The sequence below is a fragment of the Salmo trutta genome, chromosome 23, assembly GCF_901001165.1.
Source record: "Salmo trutta chromosome 23, fSalTru1.1, whole genome shotgun sequence".
Taxonomy (NCBI): Eukaryota; Metazoa; Chordata; class Actinopteri; order Salmoniformes; family Salmonidae; genus Salmo; species Salmo trutta.
The window spans coordinates 39,762,647-39,786,681 of record NC_042979.1 but is presented as its reverse complement, the minus strand read 5'-3'; the positions used below and the strand labels follow the sequence as shown (position 1 = coordinate 39,786,681).

At 43.4% G+C, this 24,035-nt stretch overlaps 2 protein-coding genes across 6 annotated transcripts in view; one reads left to right on the top strand and one right to left on the bottom strand.

Moving 5' to 3' along the window:
• Positions 1–24,035, bottom strand: part of LOC115160034 (zinc finger protein OZF) — a 51,321-nt gene that overhangs the window by 6,047 nt on the left and 21,239 nt on the right. The window contains exons 1-3 of one of the 3 annotated variants that reach the window (XM_029710271.1): positions 8,601–8,792; positions 7,726–8,017; positions 7,260–7,355 (exon numbers count right to left, since the gene is read on the bottom strand). The exons of 1 other annotated variant lie outside the window; for it this stretch is intronic. In XM_029710271.1, the coding sequence (XP_029566131.1) occupies positions 7,260–7,355; positions 7,726–8,017; positions 8,601–8,771 (559 nt within the window). In that variant the 5' untranslated portion in view covers positions 8,772–8,792. Of the gene's footprint in view, positions 1–7,259; positions 7,356–7,725; positions 8,018–8,600; positions 8,793–24,035 lie in introns of those variants that run through there. One more of the 3 variants, XM_029710272.1, reaches the window with a different exon arrangement.
• On the top strand, positions 14,232–18,429 carry LOC115160038 (GTPase IMAP family member 7). Of its 3 annotated transcripts, XM_029710287.1 has the most exons (3): positions 14,257–14,361; positions 16,992–17,728; positions 17,771–18,429. In XM_029710287.1, the coding sequence occupies exons 1-3, from the start codon at positions 14,337–14,339 to the stop codon at positions 18,239–18,241; spliced, it is 1,233 nt and encodes a 410-aa protein (XP_029566147.1). In that variant the 5' UTR covers positions 14,257–14,336; the 3' UTR covers positions 18,242–18,429. The 3 variants fall into 3 exon arrangements, with proteins under 3 accessions (XP_029566148.1, XP_029566147.1, XP_029566145.1); XM_029710288.1 differs by lacking the exons at positions 16,992–17,728; positions 17,771–18,429 and adding an exon at positions 15,255–16,689 and having other exon boundaries at positions 14,232–14,361; XM_029710285.1 differs by having other exon boundaries at positions 16,992–18,429.

Below are 24,035 nucleotides of genomic sequence, written 5' to 3'. Positions count from 1 at the left end.
GTTACAAAGTCTGATTCTTTTCCTCTACCTCGCTTAGATGACTGCATTGATAGAATTGGCTCTGCTGCTTACGTTAGTAAGTTAAATTTGCTAAAAGGTTATTGGCAGGTGCCGCTGACCTCTCAAGCGTCTGACATCTTGGCTTTCGTTACACCTGATAACTTCGTACAATACACTGTGATGCCCTTTGGAATGTGTAATGCACCTGCTACTTTTCAGCGCCTAGTTAATATTGTGTTTGCAGATGTGCCAAATTGTACGGCTTACCTTGATGTGGTGATTAATTCGTCTACTTGGTCTGATCATCTCTCCACCTTAAAGTGTGTTTCAGCGGTTGGAGAATGCTTCTTTAACCCTCAATTTGGACAAGTGTGAGTTTGGGAAGGCTACTGCGACTTACTTAGGGAAGCAAGTGGGACAAGGTCAAGTGCGCCCAGTAACTGGCAAAGTGGAAGCAATTGTTGCTTTTCCTGCTCCCACGACTGGCCGCCAGTTGAGCAGATTCCTGGGGATGGTAGGGTACTATCATACATTCTGTAAGAATTTCTCGACAGTAGTAGCTCCCCTTACATCTCTGCTTAGTCCTAAAGAACCATTTAAGTGGTCCAAGGACTGTAACTATGCTTTTGAGTCTGCCAAAGCGCTACTTTGCAGTGCCACCGTGCTTGCCGCCCCCAACTTTGACAAACCTTTTAAGTTGGAGGTAGACGCTAGTATAGTGGGGGTGGGTGCGGTTCTCTTGCAGGAAGATGAGGGAGTGGATCGACCCGTCAGTTTCTTCTCCCGTAAGTTCAACTCGTGTCAGTCAAGGTACTCCACCATTGAACAAGAGACACTGGCTTTATTGCTAGCCTTACAGTTCTTTGAAGTATATGTGGGCTCTAGTGCCTTGCCACTACTAGTCTTCACGGACCATAATCCTTTGGAGTTTTTGAAGCAAATGTACAAATCAGAACCGCCACCTTATGAGGTGGGCTCTGGTTGTACAAGGATACAATGTACAGATGGCCTATGTGAAGAGCGTCGGCAACCACATTCGCCGAGCCCCATCACGGGTTTAGTAACTAGGGAAGCGTTAGGTTTTGTTACTGCAAACTCTTATGTTTGCATGTTTTGTGGTGGGCGTGTTACGTTCCCCAGTTTCTGTGTTGTGGTTTTGTTTGTATGTGTGTGTTTCAGGATGGCTTCCTGAAATTCCTTTAAGCAGCTGATTGGTCGGCCACATCGATGATTGGAGAGCTGACCCCGCCCCCTCGTCAGGATACAGCTGTATCCAATTACAGACTCCTTCTCCAGCTTTAAAAACCAGTGTTCCTTTGTAAGAGAAGAGAGCTGAGGGTTATATCATATGTTGGTTGTTTCCCAGAAAGCGATTTGGTGTGTACTATGTTAGTTGTTGCTGAGAGAGCTGATTGTTATGTTCACGGACAAGAGGCCCGCGGGCATAGCTAACCCGTAGTATTCACTGTTTATGCACACTAGGTAAGACCTGGGCGGACCACCCCCTGTATTTTGGTCAGCGCACCAGGTGGTGCTAAGTATAGGTAAGTAGTGGGTAGGCAGGTAAGGTAGGAGAGGGGGCTTTGACATTTACTTTCTTTGCTTTGGTTCCGTTCAGCCCCTTTCCCCCAAATTTACAGTGTGAAGGAATAAATTCCCAGTAAACGGTAAATTCTCTGCCTTTGTCATCCTTACTCGCACCTACAGTCCCATACCTCTTTCACTGCACGGGGAGTTGAGTTGAAGCAGGGTGTTCCGTTCCCTCTTCCTAGAGGCGTACGTAACATCCCTTCACAGAACAGCACAAACTGGCTCTAACCAGAATAGAAAGAGGAGTGGGAGGCCCCGGTGCACAACTGAGCAGGAGGACAAGTACATTAGAGTGTCTAGTTTGAGAAACAGACACCTCACAAGTCCTCAACTGGCAGCTTCATTAAATAGTACCTGCAAAACACCAATCTCAACGTTCACAGTGAAGAGGTGACTCCGGGATGCTGGTCTTCTAGGCAGAGTTCCTCTATCCAGTGTCTGTTCTTTTGCCCATCTTAATCTTCTATTTTTATTGGCCAGTCTGAGATATGGCTTATTGGCCAGTCTGAGATATGGCTCTGCCTAGAAGGCCAGCATCGAGAAGTCACCTCTTCACTGTTGACGTTGAGACTGGTGTTTTGCGAGTACTATTTAATGAACTAACCAATGAGCTGGGCTTTACGGGAGTATCCGGAAACCATGTCTCGGTCGCAAAATGTAGCTACTAACCTTGTACGACAGCATGCCTTTAAATTTTGGATAAAAATTATAAGGATATTCAGAGTTATGAAAACTGGTTGTTTTGCAAATGTTGAACTTATATGGCTACTAATACTTGGAAAGCTAAGTCAAAGTCCAAGTATACAGATTTGACGATATTCTTGCAGAAAAATGGAATATGAATGAGAATGTCTCTTTCACGATTTGCCCAAATGTAACTGGGGACTTCACACTAAAAGTCCTGTTGTTCAGTTATCCGTCTGAATCTTTGCACATACACTGCTGCCATCTTGTGGACACTATCATCATTACAACCAGAGTGATGACTATAACTATGACCTTTCTCTTGCATTTCAAAGATGGTGGTAGAAAAAGACCAGTTGGTTTTTTCTTTGTATTTTCTTCTACCAGAAGTATCGTGTTATATTCTCCTACATTCAATTCACATTTCCACAAACTTCAAAGTGTTTCCTTTCAAATGGTACCAAGAATATGCATATCCTTGCTTCTGGGCCTGAGCTACAGGCAGTTCGATTTTGGTATGTTTAGGTGAAAATTTAAAAAAAGGGGGCTATCCGTAAGAAGGGATATACAAATTTTTGTTTGCTTTTCTTTAAAAAAACAAAATTTCTAAGTGACCCCAAACTTTTGAACGGTAGTGTACATAAAACATTTTAATATAGAGAGACCTGTTCCATATAGACAGGTAGGATCCAAACCCAGTCCAATTTGAATGAAGGTAGCAGAAGATTTTTTTTTTAAGCTACTTTATTAACCAGGGCTGCGCCACAGTAGGGAGAGAGGTGCCTCTCTAGCAAGCAGGGGAGGGGCATTACTGTGACCAAGTGATGCAGGGAGCGAGAGACAGCAACCAACCAAGCTGACTCGTGCTATAGATGGGTTAGCTGTCAACGTCACAAAAAACTATGCACATGGTTCAATAGGGCAGAAGTCTGAGTTGTGTATTCTGGATGGCCAGATAGCTACCAACAATGACAAGAAACTGCCATTGTGGGGAATCGTGACTCGTTTCAGTTTTCATGATTGTCAACATCATGATCTGTATCTAAGTGACTAGTTTGAAGTTCCATAATGATCTTGATTTCATCAATTGAGTCCACTTTGATAGACAAATCTATTTCATCCATCGACATGGTTTCCAAGACCACTGATTCAGAATCTTTTGTTTTAGCTTGACCATTATCTTGCATTCATCTAGATTCAGGTAACAGGTTGCTGTAACACCCCCCTTTGACTTCGACAACTTCTATAGTTTAAAAACGGTACAGAAGCAAACGTGTGGATATGAACATTATCTTCAAAACATGTTTAAATCCTGTTTTGTTAAGAGTTGATAGTAGTTAAAAACCATAACTTCCAGCAAAATTACTCAATGACACCAACAGATCTTTCAGTAGGCTTGGGGATTGGAAACAGCAACCTTTCACTTACAGGCCCAACACTTAACCGCTAGGCCTGCCCTAGTGTCTTCCTTTTTTATGATGGTATAATATACAATCATTTACTGATAACTTGACACTCCCATCATCTATATCTGAGCTACACTATACATATCAAAGTATGTGGACAACACTTAAAATTAGTGGATTCGGCTATTTCAGCTTCACCCGTTGCTGACCGGTGTAAAAAACAGAGCACACATCCATGCAGTCTCCATGCCTCACCCAATGTGGTACGGATCTGTTCTTTTTTTAAATTCCTTATAGCTGGAACTTCCATCAGGAGCTAGCCAGCTAACTAGCTGCTAGTCTTTGTTAGCCACGGCTAGCGGTCCTCGCCTTTTTCCCCCCGGAATCAGCCAGCCTTAGCTCGGACAATCACCTGCCAGTCTGCACAGCGCGATATCAACCCAGAGCATATTGGACTGCCTCTCTCCACCATATCACCGGATTCCTGCCACTCTGGATCATTACACCGGATCATCGCAGCTAGCTAGCTGCAAACGAGTGGCTACTGTTAGCTAACGCCTCTGTCCCGAAGCAAGCACCAGCTAGCCTTGAGCTAGGCCCATATACCAGCTAATTCTAGGGCTACAATACCTCCTTTGCCAGTTGGCCTGGACCCTTTATTATCAACATGGAGCCCCGCCAACCCATCACGACTGGACTGCCGACGTGATTTCCCGATGTCTCAACAGGCTATTCTGTTACGATATCGCAGCAGAACCATCTACTAGCCCCGGGCTGCTAGCTTTTTCTGAACGCTGTGTCCCCTGCTTGCCCAGCATAGTTGTGACTATCGAACAGCACCCTGACTCACCTATTGCTACTCGTTTGACCCTATGATCACTCGGCTACACAGCTGATGCACCCTGGACTGTTTCAATAACACGGTACATCATTATGTTTACCTGTCGGCCCCAGCCTCGAACTCAGGTCCTGTATGTACCTAACTGACCCGCTCTGCTCATTCATCGCCATTTACCCGTTGTTGTCTTAGCTGTCCTGATCAACACCTGTGATTGCTTTATGACTCTCTAATGTCAATATGCCTTGTTTACTGCTGCCTTGGCTAGTTTTTATTGTTTTATTTCACTGTAGAGCCCTCAGTCCCGCTCAAAATGTCTTAGTTCTTTCGGCCCACCCCACACATATGCGGAGACCTCACCTACGTTAATTGATGCGTGACGATGAGAGAGGTTTCATCTCTAGAGGCAACGCATAGGTTTACCTCCACTGTACTCACATCATACCATACCCTTGTCTGTACATCATGCCTTGAATCTATTCTACTACGCCCAGAAATCTGCTCCTTTTATTCTCTGTCCCCAACGCACTAGACTACCAGTTCTTATAGTCTTTAGCCATACCCTCATCCTACTCCTCCTCTGGTGATGTAGAGGTTAACCCAGGACCTGTAGCCCCCAGTTCCACTCCTATTCCCCAGGCGCTATCATTTGTTGACTTCTGTAACCGTAAAAGCCTTGGTTTCATGCATGTTAACATTAGAAGCCTCCTCCCTAAGTTAGTTTTTTTCACTGCTTTAGCACACTCCACCAACCCTGATGTCCTAGCCGTGTCTGGATCCTGGCTTAGGATGGCCACCAAAAATTCTGAAATTTCCATTCCCAACTACAACATTTTCCACCAAGATAGAACTGCCAAAGGGGGTGGAGTTGCAAACTACTGCAGAGACAGCCTGCAGAGTTGTCACGCTTTCCAGGTCTGTGCCCAAACAATTTGACCTTATACTTTTAAAAATCCACCTTCACAGAAATAAGTCTCTCACTGTTGCCGCTTGTTACAGACCCCCCTCAGCCCCCAGCTGTGCCCTGGACACCATATGTGAATTAATTGCCCCCCATTTATCTTCAGAGTTTGTACTGTTAGGTGACCTAAACTGGGATATGCTTAACACCCCGGCCGTCCTACAATCTAAGCTAGATACCCTCAATCTCACACAAATAATCATGGAACCTACCAGGTACAACCCCAAATCCGTAAACACAGGCACCCTCATAGATATCATCCTGACCAACCTGCCCTCTAACTGCACCTCAGCTGTCTTCAACCAGGATCTCAGCGATCACTGCCTGCGTCCGTAACAGGTCCGCGGTCAAACAACCACCCCTCATCAAACACTCCCTAAAACACTTCAGCGAGCAGGCATTTCTAATCGACCTGGCCCGGGTATCCTGGAAGGATATTGACCTCATTCCGTCAGTAGAGGATGCCTGGTTATTCTTTACAAGTGCTTTCCTCACCATCTTAAATAAGCATGCCCCATTCAAAAAATTTAGAACCAGGAACAGATATAGCCCTTGGTTCACTCCAGACCTGATTGCCCTTGACCAGCACAAAAACATCCTGTGGCCTACTGCATTAGCATCGAATAACCCCCGCAATATGCAACTTTTCAGGGAAGTTAGGAACCAATATCCACAGGCAGTTAGGAAAGCAAAGGCTAGCTTTTTTAAACAGACATTTGCATCCTGTAGCACAAACTCCAAAAAGTTCTGGGACACTAAAGTCCATGGAGAATAAGAGCACCTCCTCCCAGCTGCCCACTGCACTGAGGCTAGGAAACACTATCACCACCGATAAATCCACGATAATTGAGAATTTCAATAAGCATTTCTCTACAGCTGGCCATGCTTTCACCTGGCTACCCTACCCCGGTCAACAGCTCTGCCCCCCCCACAGCAACTTGCCCAAGCCTCCCCATTTCTCCTTCACCCAAATCCAGATAGCTGATGTTTTGAAAGAGCTGCAAAATGTGAAGCCCCCCAAAAAAATCAGCTGGGCTAGACAATCTGGACCCTCTCTTTCTAAAATTATCTGCCGCAATTGTTGCAACCCCTATTACTAGCCTGTTCAACCTCTTTCGTATCGTCTGAGATCCGCAAAGATTGGAAAGCTGCCGCGGTCATACCCCCTCTAGACCCAAACTGTTACAGACCTATATCTATCCTGCCCTGCCTACGAAAGCTAAGTTAAACAGATCACCGACCATTTTGAATCCTTGAATCCTGAATACCTTCGCCGCTATGCTTTCCGAGCTGGTCATGGGTGCACCTCACGCTCAAGGCCCTAAACGATATCATAACTGCCATTGATAAAAGACAATACTGTGCAGCCGTATTCATCAATCTGGCCAAGGCTTTCGACTCTGTCAATCACCGCATTCTTATCGGCAGACTCAACAGCCTTGGTTTCTCAAATGACTGCCTCGCCTGGTTTACCAACTACTTCTCTGATTGATTTGACACACTGAACTGAGGGCCTGCTGTCCGGACCTCTGGCCGTCTCTATGGGGGTGCCACAGGGTTCGATTCTCAAGCCGACTCTTTTCTCTGTATACATCAATGATGTCGCTCTTGCTGATGGTGATTCTCTGATCCACCTCTACGCAGACGACACCATTCTGTACACCACTCACTGGCTGCCCATGGCCTTCCCGTTTTGGCCCATTTGCTTCTGTTTGGTTCCTAGTGATTAAGACTTTGGTTTGCTAACCATTATTCAAAATAACACAATTTGAAGGATTACCTGCACAGACTGACATCGCGTTAGTGACAGTGTTTGCTTGACTGACATTCCCTGGCAATGTTGAAGCCGCTGTCATTCCAGAGAACATTGAGAGACCTAAAACATAACAAGCATAATTACCTTTAACACACATTCACCTTTCCCTTTCTTCCCACAAAATTGTGTGATTTAGGCCTAAATGTATTTGAAAATAAATGATCAGTAGGCTAAGAACACCAATAACTAGCTTTAGCTAAAGCCTAGGCAGGTAGCCTAGTGGTTAGAGCATTGGGCCAATAACAGAAAGGTTGCCAGATCGAATCCCCGAGCTGCCAAAGTAAAAATCTGTTGTTCTGCCCCTGAGCAAGGCAGTTAACCCACTGTTCCTAGGCCGTCATTGTAAATAAGAATTAGTTCTTAACTGACTTGCCTAGTTAAATAAAAAAATAATGACTATTGGCTAGCTAGCTAGGTCTATAACACTCACCAACTGGTGGAATTGCAAAAATCATTCCATTGAGCAGAATATGTGTGGGTCCTTTCGGTTCTGCTTGTGCCTGCATTTTAGCCAGTGATGCTCTATAATTTTCAGCCTTCTCAGTCAATGCCTTCATATCTTCATTCATCTGCTCCACCTTGGTTTTCAGAACTTCATCCATCTGCTCCACCTTGGTCTTCAGTTTATCGTTCTCATTATGTAAACTTGAGGAGACCACTAGGAATAGTTGGCAAATTTTACGAATAGCCTCCTCTGTCACCAGATTCATAATTGTGCAAAGCTGTGAAGAGAAATTGAAAAAAAAAAATGTTACCTAAATAGTTAGTTAACTTAGCTGTGCAGTCAGCTACGCTCCAAAGAAAATTATGTGAAAACACTAAGTTAACGCGGCAGGTAGCCTAGTGGTTAGAGCGTTGGTCCAGTAACCGAAAGGTTGCGAGATCGAATCCCCAAGCTGAAAATCTGGCGTTCTGCCCCTGAACAAGGCAGTCTTCAAGCCGTCATTGTAAATAATTATTTCTTCTTAGGTGACCTGCCTAGTTAAATAAAAGGTAAAACATTTTTACAAAAAAAAAAATCCCACAATTAGCTAACGGCTAGCAGTTAGCTAACTAGCTAGCAACTACCGTAGATAAGGAAATTGCAGGAAGCTGGCTAATTTAGCCATAGTTACACCAAATATTCCTATAGTTGTTACACAACGTTGGATAAACTACTAGACAAGCTAGTTAGATAACGTTACGCGTTAACAGTACCATACGTTGCCACAGATAGAACAATGAGGCAGATATTTTTCCGGATGTATAACTAATTGGGTTACTTTAAAAACATATTTGACGCAGTTAGCTCAACTCTGTTCTCACCTCGCTCTCCGGATTGCAAACGTAAGAGTTTGGCACGGCGGTCAAAAATTTGCCAATTTCTGTCATTGCCGTCTCGACGACAACGGCCATAATAGATGTTGTTTCTAACTGAAACATTTTGTAAGCTGTAGCCATTTTGCCCTCACACTCACTCACATAACAGCTAGCCATCTGTCACTTAGCATCGGCAGTTCCTTCCTGTACGCCGCATTTTCAAAATAAAAGTACTCCTGACTTTTACTTGACATTGTTTTCTGGATAAAAAAAATTATCATAAAATTATACTTTGAACTTACTTAAACATACATTTATTGAAAATGCAAACAATTCATTATAGAATTCAATTAGCAAAGATAGAACGATAGAACTGTACTATTACATTTTAAAAACTATATTGGTGATGCTTTTCATTATAATCCCCTATGAAAAACAACAATAATAACACAATAGCAACACTGTTGCTGGAAGTTTTAATGGTTTTTAACTGATGTCAACTCTAAACCTTCAATTTGCATACTGGACCTTGTTCCAACTACACTACTGAAAGAGCTGCTTCCAGTGTTTGGCCCTCCTATATTGAACATAATGAACGGCTCGCTATCCACCAGATGTGTACCAAACTCACTAGTGGCAGTAATAAAACCTCAATTGAAAAACCTAAACCTTGACCCTGAAAATGTCAAAAACTATTGGCCTATATCAAATCACCCATTCCTCAAAAAAAAAAGCTGTTGCGCAGCAACTCACTACCTTCCTGAAGACAAATAATATATACGAAACGCTTCAGTCTGGTTTTAAACACTCGTGAAGGTGTTAAATGACCTTTTAATAGCGTCAGACCAAGGCTCTGCATTTTTTCTCGTGCTCCTAGACCTTAGTGCTGCTTTTGACACCATGTATTACACCAAGGTGAAGTTGGTTTTATATTCACACATTCGGCCATTCAACAGACATTCAACAGACATTTAACAAACATTTAACAAACATTCAACAGACATTCAACAGACATTCAACAGACATTCAACAGACATTCGCCAAAATCCATTTACAAATGTAAAAACCAATAACTAATTCATTGATTGTCACAGAAACATAAAAATAGATATGGTTTATTCTATAACTGTCTAGCATACTTTTAAAACCTTTGTTTTGAATACAGATTCCAATTTTGATTTGATAGAAATACATAAAATCTCTCAAATGCAATTTAAAGCTGATATAAATCGATAACTAATTCACCGTTTGTCACAGAAACATTAAACTAGATGTGATTTATTCTATAAATGTCTAGCATGCTTTAACAACCTTTGTTTTGAATAAAAAGTCCAGTTTTGATTTGATGGAAATACATAAACTCTTTCAAATGCAATTTAAAGCTGTATAAATCAATAACTAATTCATAGTTTGTCACAGAATCATCAAACTAGATATGATTTATTCTATATTCTTACAACCTTTGTTTTGAATACAATTTCCACTTTTGGCGAATGTCTGTTGAATGTCCGAATGTGTGAATATAAAACCAACTATACCTCGGTATCGAACACCACATTCTTTTGGAGAGATTGGAAACCCTAATTGGTCTAAATGGACAAGTTCTTGCCTGGTTTAGATCTTATCTGTCGGAAAGATATCAGTTCGTTTCTGCAGATGGTTTTTCCTCTGACAAATCAATTGTAAGTTTCGGTGTTCCTTAAGGTTCCTTTTTAGAACCACTATTGTTTTTACTATATATTCTACCTCTTGGTGATGTCATTCGGAACCATAACGTTGACTTTCATTGCTAAATCAAATCAAATCAAATTTGATTGGTCACATACACATGGTTAGCAGTTGTTGCCCACCCTGGAAGCCTGTGTTTCAACTCAGACAAAACAGAGATTCTCGTTCTAGGTCCCAAGAAACAAAGTGATCTCCTGTTGGATCTGACAATTAATCTTGATCTTACAGTCGTCTCAAATTAAACTGTGAAGGACCTTGGCGATAACTCTGGACCCTGATCTCTCTTTTGACAAACATATTAAGAATATTTCAAGGACAGCTTTCTTCAATCTTCGTAACATTGCAAAAATCCGAAACTTGTTGTCCAGAAATGATTATCCGTGTGAGAGACTCAGACTCAGTCTCAAACTTTGTCTTTATCGAAGACTCATCTCTTCAGTAGGTCCTATGATTGAGTGTAGTCTGGCCCAGGGGTGCGAAGGTGAGTTGAAATGCACTGGAGCGACGAACCGCCCTTGCTGTGTCTGCCTGACAGGCTTCCCTCTCTCCGCTGGGATTCTCTGCCTCTGACCGTATTACGGGGGCTGAGTCACTGGCTTACTAGAGTTCTTCCATGCCGTCCCTACGAGGGGTGCGTCACTTGAGTGGTTTGAGTCACAGACATGATCTTCTTGTCCAGGTTGGTGCCCCCTCGGGCTCGTGCGGTGAAGGAGATCTTTGTGGGCTATACTCAGCCTTGTCTCAGGGTAGTAAGTTGGTGGTCTGCGGATATCCCTCTAGTGGTGTAGGGGCTGTGCTTTGGCAATGTGGGTGGGGATTATATCCTGCCTGGTTGGCCCTGTCCGGGGGTATCGTCGGATGGGGCCACAGTGTCTCCCGACCCCTCCTGTCTCAGCCTCCAGTATCTATGCTGCAATAGTTTACGTGTCAGAGGGCTAGGATCAGTCTGTTATATCTAGTATAATTCTCCTGTCTTATCCAGTGTTTGTGTTTCTGAATAGCCCTTTGTGACATCTACTGGTGTAAAAAGGGCTTTATGAATACATTTGATTGATTGGTTGATTTAACAAAACAGGATTTTAACATGTTTTGAAGAGAAAATGTTTCTTTCCACATGTTAGCTTTGGCACCGTTTTAAAATATAAACGTTTTTAAAGTGAAAGGGAAGTGTTTCAGAATCATCACACCGTCTACTAATAGGATCCAGTGTCATACCATGAAAGTTTGCGTCATTGGGACGTTTTTATGGGGTACAGACACTGTCACCTGTTACCTGAATCTAGGGGAATGCAGGATGATGATCAAGCTAAAACAAATGATTCTGAATCAATGGTCTTGGAAACCATGACAATGGAGGAAATTGATTTTCAGCCCATCAAAGTGGAATCAATTAAAATAAAAAACCTACAAAAATATGATGTAGAACATTCTGTCAATAACAAACGTACCATATTGGGTGAGGCATGGAGACTCCATGGATGTGTGCTCTGTTTTATACACCGGTCAGCAACGGGTGAAGCTGAAATAGACGAATCCACTAATTTTAAGTGTTGTCCACATACTTTGATATGTATAGTGTAGCTCAGATATAGAGGATGGGAGTGTCAAGTCATCAGTAAATGTTGAAATGAAACAAATGCAACATTCTAAATCAATTAACTTTGAAACCATGATGTCTATCGAAATTGAATCAATAGAGGATATATTGCTTCAGGGCAATTGAATAAAATATATTTTCTCAGGTAAAGCAACAATTTTCAGAATCAGTCCCAGATAATTCAAATGTTACAAGAACTGAGGACATGATGGTCTAAATTATACCATCATAAAAAAGGAAGACACCAGGGCGGCAGGTAGCCTAGCGGTTAAGAGTGTTGGGCCTGTAAGTGAAAGGTTGCTGTTTCCAATCCCTGAGCCGACTATGTGAAAAATCTGTCTGTGCCCTTGAGCAAGGCACTTAACCCTAATTGCTCTGGATAAGAGTGTCTGCTAAATGACGAACATTAAAAAAAAGTGAATGCACTAGAACACTAAAACATCAATGCAGTGTTGCAAATCACAGGAGATCCAATGCACCCTTCCTTAAGATAAAAGGTTATTGCTCCCAGAAATCATTTGAAATGGAAGGACTGAATCCAAAAAATGTATAGACATCATTCAGAAGTCTCTTACAAAGGAAAAATAGTACACCAAGGGGACAGATTAAAGGCTACCCACTGAGCACAGATGTCAGATCAATGTCTAGTTTTGACTTACATTTGGTTGAGTTGTCAACTAACCGTGAATTCAACGTGAAATCAACAACGAATGTCACCATGTCATTGGATTTAGGTTAAAAGTTTGGTGAAAAAAATACAAAATGCCCTTACGTTGATTACCTTTTGCAAGTCCAATCAGTTTTCCACGTTGATTCAACTTCATCACATTGATTTCATTGGTTGAAATTATGTGGAAACAACACTGATTCAACCAGTTTTTGCCTAGTGAGTAGGCCCTTTAAGGGACCTGAGCGAAAGGTGGTAGCTGAAAAGATGAAAAACATAAAAGCTTTTAAATATTACAATGAGGCACTTTCCAGTGCAATTAAAGAGTCACTGTCTGCTTTTAACCAGAATGGAGTAGGTTCTAGCATTGATGTGCTGCGCAAAATGTAAACTTAACGGTCAGAACCTCGAACTTCCAATAATTTAGACAGCATAAATTACAAGCCATGCTGAACAAACAGTTTTTTAATGTGGAAACATTACTGTCATGTACAGTATGTGGTGCTGCATCAAAAAGGCAGACAGTGTGCAACACATTCCCACATATTTTGTTAATTAGACTTTCGAGAGCACAATTAAGTGAATTGAACACCAATTAGAACCCCAAAAATTGCATCTACCTTCTTCTCATGGAGAAAGGGAATACAAAATATGATCAATTATCTTCCAAAAATGTCAAACAAGATTGGAGGACACTACCGGGCTGTATCATTTGACATTTTAAATAACAAGCAAATTACTAACTAAAGCAAAGGGTTACCCAGGGTGCTTTGCGAACCATCCTGGCAAAAGTTGTGAGCCAAAAATACTAAGAAGGAAGTTAATTTAAGTAAAATATTTTGCAGAATACGATTTTTTTGTGATCACGCAAAAAGGTTATTGTAGGCCTGTATGTCATGGGCTGGATCTGAACTCTGGTCTCCCATGGGAGAAACCAATTCCCTCTTGGCACAAGGTTGACACTGACGCTGAAGTCGCAGGGAGGACTAACTTTATACATCAAACCCAAAGAAGTTCATACTTAGAATGATCTGTTTTCTTCATCCATCTGAGACAGTTTATCAATAGTCCAGCAGGTGGTGATCTTGTATGTTATATATTTGCACCCTGACCTGTATTACTGTAACATGACAAGACTTGTTCTCAACTTTTAACATAACATATTGTAGCTTACATACATATAAGAAAGCCTACTAACTTAGTTCGCTTTCAAACGTCTCATTTGGAAAAGGCCCACAGGATTGATTGTATGTAGAGTATCAAAACTCACTGTTTTCACAACTCCATATGTGTAGTTCCCTATCAGAATCATAACTCAAATAATGTAATCATAGTTTAGTATTAAACAAATAACAGTCATAGAAACACAGACATGTTTAAGACTCTTGAAATGAACCATTGGATTAAATTGTTTTGGCAAGATGAAATTGATAAGCCTATTGAAACTGATTATTGATTAGGCCTATTGAAATTCTGTAGGCTGTTAGAAAGGAGGGAGGAGGGAGGGGATACCTAGTCAGTTACACAACTGAATGCATTCAACTGAAATGAGTCATCCCCATTTAACCCAACCCCTCTGAGGGGAGGTGTTTTACGCTGAGTTGCAACATGCAATCATCCAACCGAAATGTGTTTAGGGCCCTCATGGCTAGAGCCCGCCCTGCACACAAGGCTATAGAGACAGTAATGATTCGTTAGATCACTCTAAAATCAAACAAACACAGCACATGACAGACGGCACAGCTCAAACATGAGTTCCCTGGATAATCAGATGGGTAAGTACACTCAGTTAATAGTATATTAACGTTCTTGTTGTATATATGATACTTGTATGAAAGGAAGTTAAATGTAATAATATCGTCAACTAGAATTGGTATTTATATCAGTAGACTACTGTAGTGCAAACCCATCAGGTCAATGCAATAATACTTTATATATTTTGTTCAGTTATCATTAAACGGGTCAATGTACACAAAGTATGCTCCTTTATACTAACTTTTCATTCAACTAACAGTAAACATGTAGAAATACTGCTGTCAAACATACAGTATATTAAGTATATCCAATATAGCTAAATTCAAATTACTTTATTGTAAAATGTCAGATCTTCTTTTGTGGTTGACACAATCAATAATAAATACAGAGATAAATACAGAGCCAGTACCCAGTTGCCAGGTTTTCATTGTTTTTCTCTTTTTTTTATGTTAAATGTGTCGGGTTAAAAAGGACACCATCAGCTGCATGTTTAATTAGCACAGGTTTCTTAGTTTCCTGCACATTTGTTTTTCTGCATATGTATTGAATTATGGCAGTACCTGCCCTGCTTGTAATTTCATGTTGATGGTTGGAGAATTTAAAAAAAAATGTCTCTTAAAAACTATTCTATGATTTTTAAGAAGATGTTGAGACACTTTTTAAAACATACAATAAAGAGCATTTTTGATAGTGCAAAATGATTTTATTGGACATGTCATGTGATTGAGTGGGATCTCCATGGAATATCAGAAGAATAATATGACTCAAAGTAACATCACATGAATCTATGGTCAATAAAATATACTGTAGCCAAAAGGACAATGTAAATGAATCGAAATCTTGAAAAGGGGCAAACATTGCAAACATGCAATTCTGTGCCAATAGTGAAGACCTTGTCTTTGTCAACCAACAGAGCAGGCAAAGCAAAATGATGAGCTGAGGATTGTTTTGGTTGGGAAGACTGGAGTTGGGAAGAGTGCAGTAGGAAACACCATCCTGGGAGAAACCACTTTTACATCCAAGTTATCTTCCTCCTCTGTGACATTGGTGTGTGACAAAAACAAAAGGAATGTGGATGGGCAAATGGTTGCTGTCATAGACACTCCAGGCTTGTTCGACACCAAATCTACCCAAGAGGAGATACTGAACGAGATCAAAATGTGCATCACTTTTGCTGCTCCTGGTCCCCATGCGTTCCTGATTGTGATCCAGCTGGGTAGATATACAAACGAGGAGAAAGAGGCGGTGAACATCCTCCAGCAGATCTTTGGCAAAGAGGCAGAAAAGTACACCATAGTGCTTTTCACTCGTGAAGATGATCTACAGGGAGAAAGTATTGAATCATTCATTATGGGAAGTGAAGTTAGTGCAGATTTAAAAACCTTGGTCTTTGAAGCATGCCACGGGAGATATCATGCCTTCAACAACAGAGACCTCAATAATCGCTCTCAGGTCTCTGAGCTGCTTGAGAAGATCAACAACATGACCATAATGGATGGAAGACAGCACTACTAGACCAACAAAATGTTCCAAGAGGCTGAGAGAGCGATTGAGGAGGAGAAAGATAGGATTCTGAAAGAGAAAGCAGACCAGACAAGGAGTGAAATGGAAGCACAGGAAATGAAATATGAAGGAACCGCTCTTGAGGAAGCGAAGAAGAAGCTGATGAGAGAAAAGGAGAGAGCTGCAAGAGATATAGCTGAAAGAAGAAATCGAGTTTTGAAAATAGCAGGCTTCACTCTTGCTGGAGCAGCTTCTGTTGGAGCAGCTCTGTTGGAGCAGCTTCTGTTGGAGCAGCTTCTGTTGGAGCAGCTTCTGTTGGAGCAGCTTCTGTCTGTTGGAGCAGCTGTGGTTGCCCTCAGGAAAGGGACCTGTGGAATACAATGACAGACAACAGTTTTGCCAGACTTTTAGTGTTTGCTGAAATGTTCAAACCATAATGATTAGGGGGAGCACATATTATACAGAAACACACTTATTTGGCATAACGTGTACATTTAAATAAACGGATGTGTTTAAAGATAAAAACATTTGAGGCGTTTGGTCTGAGGTACAGTTGATCCTAGGCTATGTAATTGTAGCATAATATCATACTTTATAAGTTTCACAGGTACTGTATATCCATATATTCAATATCCATATTTCCCAATATACTTCAATACTTATTGTATTGTCATTTTTCACTTTACAGTTTAAATCTGAATGTTTTCCTCGATAAACTATCATTAAATACATTTTTTTTAAATGGTTGGAAAAACTTCAGTGAAGCCTATTGCATGCAGAAATATGTTTTTAAAATAAAAGTTTCAGTGAAATGGAACTGTAATAAAAAAGCTAAGACAAAAACATTCTTGAATTGAGTTTGTTTATGGTTTAGAAATCATTTTGAAATGGAAATGTTGTTGAATTTAATATGCAACATACAAAAAATGTGCTGTGTTGTCAATAATTTACTTAATAAATGAATAAATAAATCACAAAAATAAGAGTGAAAGGAGACTGAGAGGATATCAGTAATGGCAGTGAATACCGGTGTTACAAAAATATGGCACTGATCAGTAGCATGAACGTTTGGTCTAAACACAGCTGTTCAGTCTGTCTAAAGCTATAATTCACATTTCAGTATTTCATGACTGAACTCTTGCTTCAGGTGCTAACAGCAATGACCTGAGACTGGTGTTGGTCGGCCTGAGTGGAGTGGGGAAGAGTGCAGCTGGGAACACCATTCTGGGCCAAAAGGTGTTTGATTCCAGAATCAGCTTCAAACCAGTAACACTGAAGAGTGAGAGACAAGAAGGAGAGGTGTGTGGGAGGAGAGTGATAGTAGTGGACACTCCAGGTCTGTCCAACAGTGACCTCTCTGAGGAGGAAGTGAGAGGGGAGATGAACAGGGCCATGACTCTGTGTGAACCAGGTCCCCATGCCTTCCTCCTGGTCATTCAGCTGGGTCGCTTCACAGAACAAGAGAAGAGCATAGTGGAGACACTCAAGGAGCTTTTACCTGCCAACATAGATGGAGACACAATGGTGCTCTTCACTTATGGGGAGAGACTGGAAGACACAACTATAGATCAGTTCATCCGCGAGGATAGCAATCTGGAGAAGCTGGTTAAGAAATGCAGGGGTGGATACCATGTGTTTAAAAACAATGACACCAACAACAACAATCAGGTTAGAGAGCTTTTAGAAAAAATAGAAACCAGACTACAGAAAAAGCAGAATAGCTGGTCATGGTGCTGGAAAGGGGCAGTTGGTTGCTTTATCGTCATTGCAGCAGTGATGATAGTAAAACTGTTGTTAAAAAGGTTACAAACACGTCCCCCACACATCCCTCCTGTCCCAGATTCCTGTCCTGTTCCTGACATGGTCTCTCCTGTCCCTGACATGGTCTCTTCTGTCCCTGACATGATCCCTCCTGTCCCTGACATGGTCTCTTCTGTCCCTGACATGATCCCTCCTGTCCCTGACATGGTCTCTTCTGTCCCTGACATGATCCCTCCTGTCCCTGACATGGTCTCTTCTGTCTCTGACATGATCCCTCCTGTCCCTGACATGGTCTCTTCTGTCCCTGACATGATCCCTCCTGTCCCTGACATAGTCTCCTCTGTCCCTGACATGATCCCTCCTGTCCCTGACATGATCCCTCCTGTCCCTGACATGGTCTCTTCTGTCCCTGACATGATCCCTCCTGTCCCTGACATAGTCTCTTCTGTCCCTGACATGATCCCTCATGTCCCTGACATGGACCCTCATGTCCCTGACATGGACCCTCCTGTCCCTGCCACTGTCCCTCCTGTTCATGAGTCATTTTGGGAAATGGTGACACCAAACAACATTATTTTCACAGCGGCAGTAGGACTGACTCTATTGGTCTTCATAAGAAAAATAATTAGGAAATAATGAGAGGTTGGTTGGATGGGACAGAATTTCCCACATCTGTGAGTGCCAAATGAAATGAATACTACAATTATACACCTAGGTTTACTCTTTTTGAATTTTTAGAACATTTCTTATTGAATGTTAAGAGAATGGGTGACAGGTTGTGTTTGAAGAATATTAATAAAACAATATAAACATGCAAAAACTGATTTAGAAAGTCTGGGTTATTATTGCTGGATATTATGCATATAAGCTATTGTATGGTTTTCATAAGGTCTGTTGTCACAAGAAAAACAAGTGAGGTCATACCGATGTGCATGTATTGCTACTTTGCAAACATAATCTGGGCTTCTATTGTGAATATGATTCTAGCTTTAAAGATAAGAACGTTCCAATGTGGATAGGTTAGGGTGAGTAGCCTAATAAAATACCTGCAGCCAAGATGCATAACAGGCATTGTTAAAAGACCTACACACAAGTTCAAACTAGTTGAAGTGTCTTGGGGCATTGAGAGACATGGGTGTTGAGAGTGATGGCATGTCTAAACCACCAGTGACTGTAACTATTCGCTCTTTGCCATCTGAAACCCTGCATTGGGTTCAGCTCCACATCCTCCTCATAACCAGAGTGAAACTATGCTGTAATTTAATCTGAACATACCAGTCCATGCCCTAAAAGAAAACAATGTTCAAGTAGTTCATTAGGAGGTATTATGTGCATAACTGCCCTCAGGTTGCTGCCCTCAGGTTGCTGCCCTCAGGTTGCTGCCCTCAGGTTGCTGCCCTCAGGTTGCTGGCCTCAGGTTGCTGCCCTCAGGTTGCTGGCCTCAGGTTGCTGGCCTCAGGTTGCTGCCCTCAGGTTGCTGGCCTCAGGTTGCTGGCCTCAGGTTGCTGCCCTCAGGTTGCTGCCCTCAGGTTGCTGCCCTCAGGTTGCTGCCCTCAGGTTGCTGCCCTCAGGTTGCTGCCCTCAGGTTGCTGCCCTCAGGTTGCTGCCCTCAGGTTGCTGGCCTCAGGTTGCTGGCCTCAGGTTGCTGGCCTCAGGTTGCTGGCCTCAGGTTGCTGGCCTCAGGTTGCTGGCCTCAGGTTGCTGGCCTCAGGTTGCTGGCCTCAGGTTGCTGGCCTCAGGTTGCTGGCCTCAGGTTGCTGGCCTCAGGTTGCTGGCCTCAGGTTGCTGGCCTCAGGTTGCTGCCCTCAGGTTGCTGGCCTCAGGTTGCTGGCCTCAGGTTGCTGGCCTCAGGTTGCTGGCCTCAGGTTGCTGGCCTCAGGTTGCTGGCCTCAGGTTGCTGGCCTCAGGTTGCTGGCCTCAGGTTGCTGGCCTCAGGTTGCTGGCCTCAGGTTGCTGCCCTCAGGTTGCTGCCCTCAGGTTGCTGGCCTCAGGTTGCTGGCCTCAGGTTGCTGGCCTCAGGTTGCTGGCCTGTCCTTGGTCTGTCTTTACACAGTAGTTATGATGCAAAACATTTACATTGCCACTATGACCAGTGGTTTGCTGTTGGGAGTTTTGGGCAGAGTTTAAGCATACTGTAATTGGACAAATGCATTTGTTAAAAGGTGAAATGCAAATTGACTGGATTTTTTGATCGGTTGCTAGGCTAACAAACAATAAAGTTATATGCCCAAATTTGATGCAAGATTAAAATCCTTCACGTCAAAGTAGAATATAGAAGAAAACTTCTAATTGATAGTGTAACAAACAGATTGTTTTCAGATAGGCCAGACTTCAACTAGGTTGAATATCATGGTATCATGGTAAGTAAACAGATCACGCAACAATGAATTACAAAAATATATTGTTTACTACAGTGTCATTACAATGTCAATAGTTCAAGCAGGGGTAAGCATGAGACATTCCATTGTTCATAATGTATTCTAGATTACAGTAGACAATTATTGCACTTAAGTTGTAGGACACAGCACTCTGTTTAAGAGATACTGTAGCGAAAGGCACAATATGATAACATCACAAAGGTAACTAAAGAGCAGCACAGCAAACAGTAATGGGCCACACCAAGCTACCAAGTTAACTACAACAAGTACAACTAGTCATAAGGGAGTCCTGATTACATTATAGAATATCAAGTTTCCCCCTTTCAAAATAACACATACGAACAATGAAACGTTGTGCACTACCTGGCATTGGTCCAAGATGCCACATCTAAACACAAACCATTTTTGCTCTTACTTTAATAAATGTAACAATACACTCAACATCAATACTGTAAAATCCCCCGTGCACTAGCACCGCAGCTTGGAGTCCAGCAGTTACCTCTCCCTGATAGGGCTCGCGCCCAGAATGCACCTTGCTCCCCATTTAAAGGGAAGGGGCGCAGGTGTGCGCAATCACCTCTTTAGCCCGGGAAGAAAGTAGACATAGTCAAGAACCGGGTTTCCACTAGTTACCACAGCCACAAAGTCCATATTGGCTATAATCGTAAAAAGTTCACCAAAACTAAAAATAGCCTTTTGGTCTTAATTTAAGTTTAGGCAAAAGGATAGCATTGCGGTTAAGGTTAGCAGTGTGGTTAAGGTTAGGGTTATAATCACATTTAAAGAAGATCATTTGTAGAAATAGGCAGGTTTAAGATTTTGTGGTTGTAATAACTAGTGACGGCCAATATAACAAAACACATTTTCCATAATACCAACATTCCAAATGAATACATGTAACCGTTTACACAGGCAATTCTGATATTTTTTCCACTAATTTCTTTTTAGATTTTTTTTTTTTTTTTTTACATCTGATATTTTTCAGAGTTGATCTAAATGGTTAAAAGACCAATTAATTAATTTCAAGATCAGAATTGGGCTGCCTGTGTAAACACAGCGAAGGAAATCTTGGCCCTGTTATAATAGTATTGCTGAAAATGTGCCTTCATATGCTCCAGCTACTTTATCTGCGACTGTTGAAAGTCATGCCATGTGGGCATATATAGCACTTGTCTGAGAGGTAGGTTAAAGTATAAAGATCAATATTGTATATAGTAGTAAAACATATCATAGTAAAACGTGTTTACAAGAGTCCTATTCTCTAACTATGTGTCAAATGATTTCATGAGAAAATGTTTCTTCTGTTAGGGTGTGGCCGATATCCTTGGATGAATCTCAATAGTTGTATAAGAACTTGTTAGGCACTTTATTAGGCTACACCCTAACAGCATTGTTAATAAGCATTCTTAAAACACCGACACAAATGTTCCAACCCTGAATGATTGACTACTGGCTCTTTGCCACCTGAAACCACCTGCATCCTCCTCACAAACAGAGTGAAACTAGGCCTCCTCACAAACAGAGTGAAACTAGGCCTCCTCACAAACAGAGTGAAACGAGGCCTCCTCACAAACAGAGTGAAACGAGGCCTCCTCACAAACAGATTGAAACGAGGCCTCCTCACAAACAGAGTGAAACGAGGCCTCCTCACAAACAGATTGAAACGAGGCCTCCTCACAAACAGAGTGAAACGAGGCCTCCTCACAAACAGAGTGAAACGAGGCCTCCTCACAAACAGAGTGAAACGAGGCCTCCTCACAAACAGAGTGAAACAAGGCCTCCTCACAAACAGAGTGAAACGAGGCCTCCTCACAAACAGAGTGAAACTAGGCCTCCTCACAAACAGAGTGAAACTAGGCCTATGCTTGAAAGGGCTGAATACGTGTTTTCACAGCAGCTATGAAGCAGACATTGGCTAGCTAGCCACCTCCAATAATTAACATAATGTCATGCCAAATAATGACAGTTGCTGTTTTGCATGACAGGCCCTCAGGATCAGCGGCGATTTTAGCATGTAAATCCTGGCCAGCAAAGACACTACACAACACAACACTTAGCAATACATCAATTGCACTACAACGGTGACAAACGGTGCACAGTGGTGGAAAAAGTACTCAATTGTCACACTTGACTAAAAGTAAGGATATGTTAATAGAAAATGACTCAAGTAAAAGTGAAAGTCACCCAGTAAAATACTACTTGAGTAAAATTCTTAAAGTATTTGGTTTTAAATATTCTCAAGTTTCAAAAGTAAATATAATTGGTAAAATGTACTTAAGAATCAAAAGTAAAAATCCTTTCATATTCCTTATATTAAGCAAACCAGACGGCATCATTTTCTTTTTTTGATTTAGCCAGGGGCACACACCAACACTCAGACATAATTTACATTTGTGTTTAGTGAGTTCACCAGATCAGAGGCAGTAGGGATGACCAGGGATGTCCAGGGCCCATCGAGCTTGCCTAGAGTTGAGGCGCTTGGCAGTGCGGAGATATTCCAGGTCCTTGTGATCAGTCCACACTAGGAAGGGACGTTCTGCCACCTCTAACCAGTGCCTTCACACCTCCAACTCCATCTTCATGTAACGCCTGTCGTTAGAATTAGACCAAGGTGCAGCGGAGGATGTGTATTCATTATTAACGATTTTAATGAACATAAACACTCTATACAAAACACGAAAAGAAACGACAGCAAACAGTCCTGTCTGGTCCCAAAATGAACACCACAGAAAACAATCCCCCACAAAACCCAAAGGAAACACATGCTCCTTATGTGTGACTCCCAATCAACAACAACGAACTTCAGCTGTGCCTGATTGGGAGCCACACACGGCCCAAAACAAAGAAATACAAAAAAACTAGAAAAATAACATAGAACGCCCACCCAATGTAACACCCTGGCCTAAACAAAATAAAGAACAAAAAACCCCTCTCTATGGCCAGGGCGTTACAGTACCCCCCCCCCCCCCCCCCCCCCCCCCCAAGGTGCGGACTCCGGCCGCAAAACCTGACACGGAAGGGGAGGGTCCGGATGGGCCTTCTTACGGCGGCGGCTCAGGTGCGGGACGTGGCTCCACCCTCGGCGTCGCCCTCTTAGGTGGCGCACCTGGCCGCGCCGAAGGTCTGGTGGGCAACCCTGACTGCGCCCGGCTGGAGGGCGGCAATGGCTGCGCCCGGCTGGCGGGCGGCGATGGCTGCGCCCGGCTGGCGGGTGGCGATGACTGTGCCCGGCTGGTGGGCGACACTGTTTGCACCCGGCTGGTGGGCAACCCTGACTGCGCCCGGCTGGAGGGCGGCAATGGCTGCGCCCGGCTGGCGGGAGGCGATGGCTACGCCCGGCTGGCGGGCGGTGATGGCTGCGCCCGGCTGACGGCCGACCCTTGAAGCGCCCAACTGGCGGGCGGTGATGGCTGCGCCCGGCTGGCGGGTGGCAATGGCTGCGCCCGGCTGGTGGGCGACCCTGGTTGCACCCGGCTGGCGGGCGGCGATGGTTGCGCCCGGCTGGCGGGCGGCGATGGCTGCGCCCGGCTGATGGGTGGCGATGACTGTGCCCGGCTGGCGGGCGTCCCTGGCTGCGTCCGGCTGGCGGGCGTCCCTGGCGGCTCCAGCGGCACTGACCCAGGATTCACCAGGCTGAGGAGACATGTTAGAGGCCTGGCCCTAGGCGTTGGCACAGGACTCACTGGGCTGGCGGGCGGCTCTGACTGCTTCGGACAGGCGGGCGGCTCTGGCGGCTCCGGACAGGCGGGCGGCTCTGGCGGCTCCAGGACAGGCGGGCGGCTCTGGCGGCTCCGGACAGGCGGGCGGCTCTGGCGGCTCCGGATAGGCGGGCGGCTCTGGCGGCTCCGGACTGGCGGGCAGCTCTGGCGGCTCCGGACTGGCGGGCAGCTCTGGCGGCTCCGGACTAGGGAGACCCACTGGAGGCCTAGTCCTGGGAGGTGGCACAGGACGGACCAGGATGGGGAGGCCCACTGGAGGCCTAGTCCTGGGAGGTGGCACAGGACGGACCAGGATGGGGAGACCCACTGGTGGCTTGGTCCTAGGAGGAGGCA